At 46.0% G+C, this 14,500-nt stretch overlaps 1 protein-coding gene across 1 annotated transcript in view; it reads left to right on the plus strand.

Moving 5' to 3' along the window:
• Positions 1-14,500, plus strand: part of HEATR5A (HEAT repeat containing 5A) — a 125,347-nt gene that overhangs the window by 21,820 nt on the left and 89,027 nt on the right. Inside the window, exons 10-12 of the mRNA XM_060261431.1 lie at positions 7,402-7,652; positions 10,091-10,202; positions 12,322-12,474. Of these exons, the coding sequence (XP_060117414.1) occupies positions 7,402-7,652; positions 10,091-10,202; positions 12,322-12,474 (516 nt within the window). The remainder of the gene's footprint in view (positions 1-7,401; positions 7,653-10,090; positions 10,203-12,321; positions 12,475-14,500) is intronic.

Consider the following 14,500-nt stretch of genomic DNA (forward strand, 5'->3'; position numbering starts at 1 on the left):
ATGAACTTTACATACTCACCCCATTCTTCCTTCTCAAATTACTAGCTAATCAACTACTTCTACTTTTTGTGGTAAACCATAAGATGCCATTTTGCCCAAATGAATAATTTTGATTTGTGACTAAGATTTCCATTACATATGAACTGAACCCTAGTATTAGGAATGAATATCTATCTAGCCAGCCAGCCATCTATCATCTGTATGTCAAGCATGAGATTTCAAAATAACCAGTCCTTGGATTTTGAAACAAAGTTCGGTTTATTGATAATCCAAGTGGCTCGTTCGAGCTGAAGATTGAGATTGATACTTTGTAACACTAGTATCAGACTTTAAAATGGCACATCAAAGATTCTATAAACAATTCTACATTCACATGTGAAATTCACTCTCTGGGTTCCTTATCTCTATTGCGGCTATCGCATCCTGGGTTCAGGCCTTGCTAGGCCTGGGAACAAGTCGCAGGAGGTCTTATCTTCAAAGAGGACATTCCTGCATCTGTTAGTACAAGCGAAAAAAGAAAGGTGGGGGTTGTTATTTTGATGTGCTCACATTTTAACTTTGGGTTAGTAACATTTCTACCATCTAAATTTTCTAACATAAGAATAACAGTTCTAAGGTCTGACTTCAGCAATATAGAAGGGGTATACAATGCTTGACATACTGCCCCCCCCCTAAGCTCTTGCTCGGGGTTTGTTTGGGTGCAGTAGGTAAAATCTTTTTAGGAGGAGTGGGGCTCGGAGGTCGGATGCTTTCACCCATTCATCACAACTAGGGGGAAAATACTTCCAGCATACTAAGAAGTACAATATCCCCTTTTTTTCTCTCACATCCAATATCTCCTGCACCTCATGATGACTCTGACCCTTCACTTGAATAGGTTTGGGCTCCGGCGGGCGGGGATGCCAGCTTGTAGCCCCCGGATCTCGCTGAAGAAGGCTGCAATGGAAAACAGGATGAATTTTACTAAACAGTTTTGGCAATTCCAGTTCTACAGTCACTTTATTTATTACCCTTTTTGTCCCAGATATTTGTAAGAGAGTTTCATGGAGGTTTGTGGTAATGGCAGGTTTTTTGTAGACAGGAATACAGTCTCTCCTACTTTAAAGTCCCATTCTGGGTGTGCTTTTTTGTCATAATGTGCTTTATAGTCCCGTTTGGCAGCATCCAAGTTTTCTTGGATTCCCGTACACCCCTTTCCCAGCGTTTCCCACCACTGCTGACACGAGGAGGGGTTTTTGGTTCCATTGTCCTCAGGTAGAAGGGGAATGGTTTCCCTTTGTAGCCATTCATAATTTTAAACGGGGAGGCTTTGGTTGAACTATGGAGGCTATTGTTGTATCCATATTCTGCAAACGGCAGCAGTTCTACTCAATTGGTCTGTTGATAATTCACATAGCACCGTTCTAGAAGCGCGTTTACGCGTTCCGTCTGCCCGTCTGTCTGAGGGTGATAGGCGGAACTCAACCCCTGTTCCATGCTTGTCAGTTCGCAAAACTCCCGCCAGAAGTTGACAACGAACTGCGGGCCACAGTCACTAATGACCTTATCGGGGAATGAGTGGACTCTAACAATGTGTTGGAAGAATAGGTACGCCAGTTTCTTTGCTGTAGGCACCTTTTTGCATGGAATGAAATGCGCTTGCTTTGAAAAGGTGTCCACTACTACCAGTATTACGGTTCTGCCCTGAGAAGCTGGCAGTTCCACTATAAAGTCCATAGACACTACAGACCATGGCTGCTCGGCAGTCTGAGTGGGTTGAAGGAGCCCGGGGGGTTTCCCGCCTCGCTTTTTTGCCATTATACACACTGGGCAAGAAGTTACAAATTCTGAAATATCCTTCTTCATTTGAGGCCACCAGAATTGTCTGTTAACAAAATGCAACGTCTTTACATAACCAAAGTGGCCTGACATTTTATTACAATGACAATGTTGTACTACCTCCTGCCTCAATACTTTTGGCACATATAGCTTTCCATCGTGATACCAAAAGCCCCCGGTCCCTTTAGTCAATCCTTCTGGCTTCCCCTCGCCCTCTCGTTCTGCTTCTTCTATTAGTCTATTACCACCCCCCCCCCCCCAGCTCTAGTGTTTCTTTTTTCCTCCCTGACTGGATAGTCATGGCTCCAGCCACCGTGCTGGGGGGAATGATGGAATCCACCACTTCCTCCCTCTGGCTCTCATGCTGAGGCAACCTAGATAGGGCATCGGCTATGAAATACTTTGCCCCGGGAATGTGCTTCAGAGTGAAGTCGAACTTCGCAAAGAATCCCGCCCACCAAATCTGCTTTTTAGTTAATTTCCTCCGACCGGTCAGCGCTTCTAGGTTTTTATGATCGGTCCAGATCTCAAATGGCACCCTCGGCCCCTCTAGCCAGGACCGCCATGTTTTCAATGCAAAAGTCACTGCAAACGCCTCCTTGTCCCACACCGACCAGTTGCGCTGCTCTTGTGAAATTTTTTTAGAGATGTAGGCACATGGTCGTAGTTTCCCTTCCGAGTCTCTTTGCATTAATATGGCTCCCACGGCCACATCGGAGGCGTCGCATTGGACCACGAATGGCTTAAGTTCATCAGTATGGCTTAATACTGGTTCACTCGTAAAAAGCTGTTTAAGTTTCTCGAAAGCTTTTTGGCAAGCAGGAGTCCATGCCAACTTTGCTCCCGGCTTTTTCGCATCCTGCCCCTTCCCCTTAGTCTTAAGTAAGTCCGTTAGGGGCAACATCACCTGGGCGAACCCCTGAATGAAGGTTCTGTAAAAATTTGTGAACCCGAGGAAGGATTGTAGCTGTCTACGTGTCCTCGGGGGTGCCCAATCTAACACTGCCTGGATTTTGGCAGGGTCCATGGCGAGCCCCTTCCCAGAAACTCTGAACCCTAGGTAGTCAAGTTCGGTTTGATGGAACTCACACTTGGATAGTTTCGCAAACAACTTGTGCTCATACAAGGTGGCGAGCACCTTCCTCACTAACGGAATGTGGGAAGCCAGATCTTTGGAATAGATAATGATGTCATCCAGGTACACCACCACCCCCTTGTACAAGTATTCTCTCAGAACCTCATTAATAAAGTTCATGAACACCCCTGGGGCTCCCTGTAATCCAAAAGGCATCACCAGATACTCGAACTGCCCCATTGGAGTGTTGAAAGCTGTCTTCCACTCGTCCCCCTCTTTGATCCGCACTCTAAAGTATGCTTCCTCAGGTCCAGTTTTGTGAAGATGGATCCCTCAGACACTGTACTTAGTAGATCTTTAATCAAGGGGATGGGATACGCATTGGACCTCGAGATCTCATTTATCTCACGAAAATCAGTACAAAGCTTAAGGCTCCCGTCCTTCTTTTTCCGGAAAAGCACCGGTGCAGCATGCGGGGCAGTGGCCGGCCAGATAAAGCCTCTTTTGAGGTTTTTGTCTATGAACTTCCATAGTTCTGCTTTCTCAGCCCACCCCATGGAATATAGCTTGGCTTTAGGTAGTTCCTGGCCGGGGATTAGTTCGATCGTGCAATCGGTGCTTCGGTGCGGGGGAAGCTCATTTGCCTCCTCCTTGCTGAATACTTTGCGCAAGTCTCTGTACTCTTTGGGGATAGAACGAATCTCTTCCACCGACACACACATTTTTTCATTTCTGGGGGGAGGATTAGGTCCCCAGGCCCCCAGCCAGTGATGGTGTTTGCACCTTCTGTTGGTGAAATCTATCATTTGGTCCCCCCCACTGTATGTCCGGTTGGTGCTTAGGTAGCCACCCAACCCCCAATACCACATCAAAGGAGGAGGAGGGGGCGATCACAAACATTTCTATGTCCCAATAGTCCTCTATTCCGACTGGTACTCCCTGAGCCTCTTCTACGCAAGGCTCCCCCCTCATTATGGACCCGTCCATTTGCTCGAATTGAATCGGGTGGGGTAGGGGCTTCCGCACCGGTCCTAAAGCGTCCACTAATTTTGGGGTGATAATCTCCCTCGTGCACCCCGAGTCGATTAGGGCTCGGGTGTGGATAAAGCATTTAAGCTTTTGGTTTAACAATGTCAATGGTACAAAAAATAAGGATCCAGTCATTCTCACCCTCAATAGTGCCGTTAGATCCACGACCTGCCTCCCGGCACCCCTCAGTGCAGGTCGCTCTCGTTTTCCGCCGGCTCTGTTCCCCAAGACTCCTCACTTGGAGTCCATAATTATAGTATCCTCGTCTAGCACCGCCGACATTGCGGTGCTTCCCCGAACCGATTCCTTGGGTCTGGTCGAAGTCTTCTTTGGTCCCGTCGCCGTGAGTTTCGGAGTAAGGGGGGGGCTCGAGGTTTCTCTGGGCAGTTGGCCGCCAAGTGATTTGGATCACTACATCGGAAGTACTTGCGCCCCTGGGGAGGTTTTGGCGTTCCCCCCTGGGCCGCGTTCTTCTTCCCATCTGACTTGGCCCCCGACCGAGCCTCATGTCCCCCCTTTCCCCCTTGCTGCAGTTGGCGTTGGAGGGCCACCTGCTTCATGTCTGTCTCTACCTCACCTTCCAGTTGTACCCATCCCACTAGGGTGGTGGGGCGGCCTTGCTGCAGGGCTCAGTCCAGCAGGCTTGCGTTTAGCCCTCTCTGGAATGCCTTGATCTTCATCATCTCACTCCATCCTTGCACTTTGGCCGAGTGGGCCCTGAAATCGGCCGCATACTCATGCACAGACTTCCCCCCTTGCTGCATTTCGCTCAGGGCCGTGATGGCCCGGGTCTCCTGAGGTGGGTCTTCGTACTGAGTTAGCAGTGCCTGCAGGAACCCGCCCATGGTGTCGAGCTCAGGGCCCCTCGATTCATACAGGCTTACATACCAACTACTTTCTGCTCCCTTCAGTTTTGACCCGAGGTAATCCACTCGGCTGAACTCGTCAGAGAACGTGTTCCCCCAATAGTGTATGCAACTATTGGCTTGAATGGTGAAGTACTCCACTTCTTTGGGGTTGCCGTTGAAGGTGGCATCCAGTTCTCGCCCCCTCCCATAGTCTCGAGGGGCCGGGGGTCCCACCAGTGGCGTGGCACCTCCGGGTTGCCCAAGGGGCCACTGGGGCCGCTGGGGTTCTGGCACGGCTGGTGGTACTTGCGCTGGCGCAGCTGGTGGAGCTAGTGGGGGTCTCCCGAAGTCACGCCTCCGATCGATCTGCCTCTGCATCTCTTGTGCCATGAATGTGGCATTGGCTTGGATCTCATCCCATAGCTCCCTCACCATGGCAGTAATTTCTCCTTTTACAGTTTTCAGGATGTCTGGCTCTTTTGTGTTGCCCCCATCTTCCTCCTCCGACTTGGACCCAGCTGGACGGCCGTCCTCTGGTCAGGGCCCACCCCGCTTGTCCTCATCTCTTATGGGGCAATCCTCTCAGCCTCCCTCGGGGTTCCCGCCGCTTTTGCTTCCTAACATTTCTACCATCTAAATTCTCTAACATAAGAATAACAATTCTAAGGTCTGACTTCAGCAATATACCGTATTTTCGCACCATAAGGTGCTCCGGACGATAGGACGCACCTTCCTCCTGGGGGGCGATCCGCTGCCTCCGATCCCGGTGCTTCCTCCGTGCCTGCCTGCCTGGCTTCAGCTCTGACGCTTACAGCAAGCGCCGGGATCGGAGGGCAGAGGGAGCGATCCTGGCGCTTGCTGTAAGCGTCAGAGCTGAAGCCAGGCAGGCAGGGAGGAAGCACGCTGCCCTCTCCACAGCTGGCGCTCGCAAAGCGCTGGGTTTGCGGAGGGGGTGGGTGCTTCCTCCGTGCCTGTTTGCCTGGCTTCAGCTCTGATGCTTACAGCAAGCGCCGGGATCGGAGGGCAGAGGGAGCGATCCTGGCGCTTGCTGTAAGCGTCAGAGCTGGAGCCAGGCAGGCAGGCACGGAGGAAGTGCCGGGATCGGAGGCAGCGGATCGCCCTCCCCCCCCCCCCGGGAAGGTAGGTACCGGTACCTTCGCTCCATAAGACGCACACACTTTCCCCCCACTTTTTTTGGGGGGGGGGAAGCGCGTCTTATGGTGCGAAAAATACGGTAGAAGGGGTATACAATGCTTGACACTGTATACAGTCCTTATTTATACTTAATTTGGGAGGAATTGCAACTAAAAATAGTGGAACAGTATATGAATACAGATTTAATTGTACCACAAGTTTTATAAAGAATAACAGGGCACTCAAATGCAGTAGATCCAGACATGGTATGCCGACTAAGATCATTGCAGTAATTATCACAATTTCTGAGGTTTCCAGTGTTTAGCAGCACCAGCACAGGCTTTATCCATTTCTTCAACTCAATAAGTGAATGGGATAGTATACTATTGTAATATAATATTAGTATTTTACATAGCATGTACAAAATGGTACAAAAATGAAAAGGCCTTCCATATAATCAAGGCAAGACATGGTAGAATGGGAAGTAAGCTAAAAGGAAGGAAGGCAAAGTCTTTAAACTCCTGGGTAAAAAGAGACCTGTTAGGGGGGAAATATAACATTGTAACAGAAGAGAGTAGGATATCTGGTGGGCTGATGTTAGACAGCTGCAAAGCAAGATGAATGTAATTTTCAAGATTAGTTCAAATAGAACAATGGTTCAAAGGAAAAGAGGAAGAAGTGAAAGTGTTAAGGCATTTAATATTAAGTTTTAAAAGCAGCACTGACTTGAATATCCCAGGCTATCCTGATCTCATTATATGTTTGGAGCTAAGTAGGATCAGCCCTGATTAGTATTTGTATGAGGAACCATCAAGGAATATCAGGGTCATGATGTGCAAGCTGACAATGGCAAACCACCTCTGAATGACTCTTGGCTTGAAAGCCCTACAAGGTTGCATAAGTCAGGTGTGAGTTGATGGCAAAATGACTAAAACAAGAAGAAGCAGCCTGACTAGCCCAGACTCACCTGAACTTGTCAAATCTTGGAAGTTAAGCAAGGTCGGCCATGGTTAGTGCTTGAATGGGAAACCACCAAGGAAGACTTGGATTGCTGTGTGGAGGAAGGCAGTGGCTAGCTTCCTCTGCTTGCCTTTTGTCTAACCCTGTGGGGGTCACCATGAGTCAGTTGCGACATGACAGCATTTAATTTTTATAAGAAGCTTAAAGTGAAAACAAAGAGATTGCCAGCAAAGAAAAAGATAAAGTGGAAAAAAACGGGTAGGTATTAGCATTCTGTACTTAGAGGAGAGAAGCTTAAAAGTAGAATAGAGAATATCAACAAAAAAGAATGTGAGGGAAGTAATAAGAGAACAAGGTAAAATTTTGGTGGCACCCAGAAAGAGAGAGAAGAGAAATTATTAATGCTGACAAGAGAAAAACAATGCTCAGACATATCGATCATATGGCATTGCTTAAAATTCTATCATGCATGCCTCAGAAACTATCTGCCTGGAAAAGAAAATGTTCTGATTTTGTGAAATTTCTATGACTTTTTAGGGGTCCTGGATGCAGTAATTTCCATTATTCTCCACTCCAGCATTTCAGTTCAGCTAGCAGCAGCATGGTGCTTACGCTGCATTGCTGTAGCATTGCCTTGCCTTCTTACTCCACTTCTGGATCGCTGTACTGAGAGACTCACAGCATTGAAATCTTCCCCAGAAGCAGTGACCGGCTATAGTTTTGCTATTGCAGCTTTGCTGGGAGCAGTAAGGCAGTGTCCTTTGGGAATTCCACATTGCAAAGGGAAGGTAATTTTCAGAACCACATCTTCAGTGTTTGTGGCATTGTCATAGCTGTATTTGTCATGTATCATTCAACTTCTGGTGAGAGGCTGTGGCTCAGTTGTAGAGCTTTGCATACAAAAGGTCCCAGGTTCAATCTCCAGTTAAAAGATTAAAGTAGCAGATGATGTGAAACATCTGAGACTCCAAAAAGCCTCTGACAGTAAACAGGTCTGACTCAATATGAAAGAGCCCCCGTGGTACAGAGTGATAAAGCTGCAGTACTGCAATCGGAGCCCTCTGCTCATGACCTGAGTTCGATTCCAGCGGAAGCTGGTTCAGGTAGCCGGCTCCAGGTTGACTCAGCCTTCCATCCTTCTGAGGTCAGTAAAATGAGTACCCAGCTTGCTGGGGGGGAAAGTGTAGATGACTGGGAAAGGCAATGGCAAACCATCCTGTAAAAAGTCTGCTGTGAAAACGTTGTGAAAGCAACGTCACCCCAGAGTCGGAAACGACTGGTGCTTGCACAGGGGACCTTTCCTTTCCTGACTCAATATAAGGTGATTTTATGTGTTCAACAGGCAACTTAAATACATGATTTAAATACAGCGCAAACATTTTTTGTTGTTTTTGCAAGAGGATTGTCTGTTCTTACATCCATATTTGGGTTCTCATTTTCTCAAACTCAATAAAGTTATGCATGAGGAACAGATAGGAAGCATAAATTTTTCTTCAGGTGGTATTTAAGAGCTTATAATATTTAAAAATGTTCTAGTTCAGAGTGTTCCTCATTATAAAGGTGAAACACAGACTAAGACAGTAGATCATTACTGAGTTTACCACATAAAGATTATTTACTACTATGATATATCATGCTTTTAGTATACTGTTTATATAATTAAAGAATATTCCTTAAAATCACTTTTAATAATGGAAATTAAAATTTAATGTTGTAAGGAAAAAATTGTTGCCTTGAAATGTACTGGGTTTATGTTTTCAGAATTCAGATATTATAAGTAAGGGATCCTTTTTAAAAAAAAGAGTAAATTTTTTTTAAGTAATTCAGAGTTTCTGTAATTTCAGTCCGGTTTATCGTTCAGTTCACATTGGCAAGTTACCATACTTCCCCCTTTCCCACAGACATCACAGCTTTGTCAGTGGGAGAGAAAAATGTATGGCTGTGTTCTTGGACAATGCAACTGGAATCTATTTGGCTTTGCCAAGGAAAAGATTTTCTTTTAAAGTGGCTAATTAGAAGTACATCCACAGATCAGTTGCCTCTCTGTTATGGAAACTGAAAGCATTCAGGGAAGCAATCTACATGTTCTCTACTGTTGTCTTTCATTACTACTTCACTGGGTCCAGATGTAGGCAACTTGCATTTCTGCTGTTATAGCTGTTTCTCAGGCTGTGATCCTGGACTCAAGCCCTGATTTTTTGTTATAGCTAAGGTACTGTTGTCTGGTTAGAGAGAGAAGTACAGAGAAATTTTACATATCTAAATAAAGAGGCATAACAAAGAGAGATGATAGCTTCTGCTACTTCTTAATGTAAAGCTCCCCAGAAGAGAGAGCCAGTTTGGTGTAGTGGTTAAGTGTGCAGATGCTTATCTGGGAGAACCAGGTTTGATTCCCCACTCCTCCACTTGCACCTGCTGGAATGGCCTTGGGTCAGCCATAGCTCTGGCAGAGGTTGTCCTTGAAAGGGCAGCTGCTGTGAGAGTCCTCTCAGCCCCACCCACCTCACAGGGTGTCTGTTTTGGGGAAGGAAGATAAAGGAGATTGTGAGCCGCTCTGAGATACGGAGTGGAGGGTGGGATATAAATCCAATTTCTTCTTCTTCTTCTTCAAAACATAATAAGAAGCAGGCTGTGTTTGGGGCTCTCTGACTGTAGCAAAAGAGCAAACACTCTTCAGTTAAAATCCTTTAAAGTCCTTGTAATGCATCTTGAAAGTAGCAGTTTCTGCAGCATCCAGGGCTACTCTGACAAGACTGATCACCTCTGCACCAGAGCTCCTTAATTCCAAGGTCCCTGCTATGTGTAGTCCTAGATGCATTAAAGATTATATCTCAGTATAAATTTTGGGGGGAGGGAAGTTGGCATGATATACCCCAATCAAACCGTATCTCAGAAGCTAAGTAGAGTCAATACTTGGATGAGAGACTACCAAGGAAGATTCTGTAGAGGAAGGCAATAGCAAGCCACCTCTGCTCCTCGCTTGCCTTGAAAGCTCCTTGTTGGGGTTGCCATAAGTCAGCTGTAACTTGATGGCATTTTATGCACACGCATAAGCTTTTGCAGGAGAGAGTTCACTTCATCCAATGTGTGAAGTGGCCTCCTGCATTGCATGCATAGATAGGTGGTGGTGGGAGAGTGTTTACATTGAATATACAAATGGATATATACAGTTCCTCCCACTCAGATTCGCACAGTTTAAAGATAGTAATAGTTTTGCTTTCCTTAGGTCATCATGACAGTAGCTGAGGATTTGTTGCGTTCTGCATCTCAGAACAGTCGGATTTCAGTACAACGAATACAATCTGGATGGCTGCTGATAGCTGCCTTAATGACGCTGGGTAAGATTGTTCTCTAAGATGTTTCTCTTTAGTTGAGAAGGTGTCTGTGCCACCTTGTGTTTCATAATATATCCCTACATGAACATGAAGATGATGATATTGGATTTATATCCCGCCCTCCACTCCGAAGAGTCTCAGAGCGGCTCACAATCTCCTTTACCTTCCTCCCCCACAACAGACACCCTGTTGTTCTGCCCTATAAGCTAGTATTTGTCATAGTTTGAAAAAGAAGAAATCCTAGCAATTTGTATTGTAATAATTCACCCAGCTAATAGATACTTTCTTTCAAATAATCCTGCAGAAATAAAACATCACATCCTTTCAGTTGTCTTGTACACTGTAGAGCAGGGGTCCCCAGCGTTTTTGAGCTGGTGGAATCCTGACAAAGGCAGGTGGGTGAAACTGCACAGTGGCTGCCCTACGAGGCAGAGCCAACCACAGAATGTCAGGGAGTGAGGTTTTTAATAACTCTAATGTTAGCTCTTCTGACAGTTCAGGCAGAAGCTCTGTTTAACAGGATGCCTTTTAAATTGACATAGCTTTAGAATATTTTCTTGCTTGCACTGTCACTCAGTGAGGATCCATGTGCTGTAGTGACATCTGCTACTGAAGCAATGTTTCTTTGAATCTGAACAACCAATCAGATCCCCAGTGGCCAGTTGAAAGCCCTTCCTAGCCCTGCCTACTCCTCTAAAAACACTTGGTGAGTGCCAGGAAAGGTGTTGACAGGTGCCATGTTTGCCAGTTTGGTGTAGTGGTTAAGAGCACTGGATTCTAAAGTGGAGAACTGGGTTCGATTCCCCACTTTCCACATGCAGCCAGCTGGGTGACCTTGGATCAATCATAGTTCTCTCAGAACTGTTCTCGAAAGGACAGTTCTTGAAAGAGCTCTCTCAGTCCCACTTTCCTCACAGAGTTTCTGTCTGTTGTGGGAAGAGGAAGGGAAGGAGATTGTAAGCCACTCTGAGTGAAGGATGGGGAATAAATCTAACTCTTCTTCATGTTACCCATAGGTGTTGCGCTGCCTTCTCCATGGAGCCCGCAGGCAGGGACTGAAGTGGCTCTAGCCTAAACTACAGAGAGCCGCCACTGGCCAGCTGGCCAATATACCTGACTCATACGTGGGGTGAGTGGGGAAGATGAAGAAGGGATACCAGGGTGACAGACCTGCAGGCACTGCCGCCTCCTCCTTCTGCTGCTGGTGGATGGGAGTGAAGGTGGTGCTCAGCTCAATACTGCTGTGCATTTGTTGACGTAAAGGTGGAGAGGAGAAGAGTGAAGATTAGATGCTGCTGTGTTGGGCACTTTCTGCGTTGTGCACTTTTATGTGCTGGGCTTGGCTGAGCCAGAAGCGTCAGGGTGTCTTTGGGGGGAGGGTGAGCTATTGCTTTTCCTCCTGCTGCCACCACTTCCTCGTCAGTGAAGCACTCACCTCTTCTCTCTTTGTCCTTATCTGGGACAGACTGCGTTGTTAAATAAATTTAATCCATTTTAATTAAGTTAACTGCCTCCTAAAAATTGTAATGCTCTATTCTTCCAGTCAAGAAAGCCTTGTGAAAAATTAATCTTGTATAAATCCCAGATTTTTCTGGCTATCCTTTTGACTGTTCTGCCAGAGACCATAGGTAATGTTATGTATTGCTACTGGAATGTTCTTGAGTGTGCTACCAGAGTCTTTGCTGAGCTTGAGGCTCCAGAGCAATAGCCACCTGGACTCTGGAAGGTGACCAGTCAAGAGTCAATGTGCCAGTACTTGTACCTATAGTTAAGAGTTGATGGGTTTAGGGTGGGGTCATCTGCATGTATATAAGCAGGGCTGTTGGCCCTGGGAACTAGTCTTGTTGCTCATTTTACTAAATAAAGCAGAGCTGTTTCACTGCAATACATCTTGAACCCAGTATTTAATAGGTAACCTGTCTGTTTTCCAGTTGGAACTGAGAAAATCAAGCAACCAGAGATAACTAACTCCATGGCTTGCTGCTGATCACTTATAGTAAGGTCATAGAGAGTCAGATCTCAGTGCAGTCCTTAAGCAATTGATATGAACTCTTTGGGGGTTGCTTGCATAGCTGCTTATTTTTTTTTAAAGTAACTTATATTTAAACTGCCAATTTTACAGGTCCTGCAGTTGTCCAGCACCATCTTCCAAGAATGCTGCTACTATGGAAATGTGTATTCCCGCTGTCGCCTAAAGATTTAGAAACAGAGAAGAGTCGGGGCGATTCTTTTACCTGGCAAGTGACATTGGAAGGCCGTGCAGGTGCTCTCTGTGGTAGGCAGTGTTCATCTTAGGGGTTTTTTGCCTTTTGTTTTATGAGCATTGAGAAGGCAAACAAAAAAGAATAATGGCTTGGATCCAGATGAAGACTTCTGTGTGGGAGTGATCTTTGCCAGTTTCCCCCTTCTAACGGCAGACCTCATGCTTTTCCCTGAGGTTATTATGGGAAGGAGTAGTAGAAGGAGGGATGCAAAGACACCCCCCTCTACTTGTAGGAATTTTCTATGGGATCCAAGGTAGGTGGGTTTTTTCCTTTTAATTTTCACAATGTTTAGTATGCTGTGTGTTATTCTGAGCTATGTATTTCACTAGGACTTCCTGATTCTATCCATATTTATATCTGACTGTTAGCTAAGGAGCTCAGGCAGTATGTGTGGTTCTTGCCTCATCCCTGTGAGGCAGGTTATACTGAAAGAGAGAGAATAAATGGCCTAAGGTCTCCTATCAAATGTCATGTCAGAGTGAATGTCTAAATGTTGGATTCATCAATCCTAACCTAGCATTCTCTTCACTGGCTCTTGTGAGCCTTAAAAGTACCAAAAGTGTTTTTTTGATGTGAGAAATTAATATATTAGAATCAGACAAGCAGGAGACTTATGAGGATTTGTAACGGGTATCATTTTTCCCCTCCTGTGCTGTCTTTCCCCCCATTCCCTGAAAACTTCCATAGCCTCTCCACTTTTCCTGTTTCCTTCTCTCCTTCCCGTCTAGTAGCCAACTTACTTTTATCTGCCCCTCTGTCTTCAACTTTCCCTCCTCCCCCCTTGCCAGCCTCTACCTGAAAAAACTGTGGTCCAGTTGTTTGGTGCCAGCCTCTGGGCCATGCCCACTTATTTGCATGTTCTTATTTAGCCACTCTGTGTGTGTGTGTGTGCGTGTGTGTGTGTGTGTGTATGTATGTATGTATGGCCACTGTGTGATGCAGAGTGTTGGACTGGATGGGCCATTGGCCTGATCCAACATGACTTCTGTTTTGGAATGGATCTGCTAAGACTTATGGTGGGCACCTTACTTTCCCCTGCAAACACATCCCTGCACTATTTTTTCTTTCCTTTCTTATTTATTTAATTTTTATTTTATTTATATCCCGCCCTCCCCACCGAGGCAGGCTCAGGGCAGCTCACAAATTTGAGGTCACACAGTTACGTTGTGTGACCAAATAAAATAAAACAACAATAAAAACATAAAAACAATTTCTAAAAACATCTACTTATACTGATATCAAGGTTTAATACAGCAATCTGAATGGTAGTTAGCCATTCTAAGAGCTCCTAGGATCGTGATAACATAAAGAGGTAGACCATCGGTGATGTTTCTATGGGCCAATCCTGCTGCTGCAGATGTTATCATTATAAAAATGCCTGGCGGAAGAGTGCCGTTTTGCAGGCCCTGCAGAACTGTGAAAGCTCTCGCAGGGCCCTGATCTCTTCCGGCAGCTCATTCCACCAGCTAGGGGCAGCAAAGGAAAAGGCCCTGGCTCCTCTTTTTGTTTCATACTCTTTCCTAATATGTTCAACAGGCCACCTTTAATCTGCCTCTCATGTAAGTCAGGTGGTAGTAAGTTGCCTGGTGGTTGCTGCAGGGCTTGGCCCCGATGAGTCTTCCTTCAAAGACCAAAACAGCCCTGGAAAGGACCCTGCCCCCTCCCCCTGTCTTTTACTTATCTTATAGAGAATTTATGAGGTCCTATGAGATAGCAGTCAAGCCCGCAAAGAAGACATACTTTGCGGCTAAGATTGCGTCTGCAAATTCGCGCCCAGCACAATTATTTAGAACAATTCGGAATTTAACTACATTGCCGCAAGGCAAGCCAAATGTTAAGGAATTGGAGATAGGCTGCGAGGCTTTTGCGAAATTTTTTACAGACAAAGTCCAATCGCTCCTCCACGATTGCCCCGCCATGTTGGATACAGTAAATGGACTCGAGGCTCCGTGCCTGCCTTCTGGTTTCATCTTGGATTGTTTCGACCCCCTCAGCTTGGAGGAAGTTGACAGAATTCTCTCTGCTGCACGCCCAACA

This window comes from Heteronotia binoei, chromosome 21 (genome assembly GCF_032191835.1).
Source record: "Heteronotia binoei isolate CCM8104 ecotype False Entrance Well chromosome 21, APGP_CSIRO_Hbin_v1, whole genome shotgun sequence".
In the NCBI taxonomy this organism is placed as follows: Eukaryota; Metazoa; Chordata; class Lepidosauria; order Squamata; family Gekkonidae; genus Heteronotia; species Heteronotia binoei.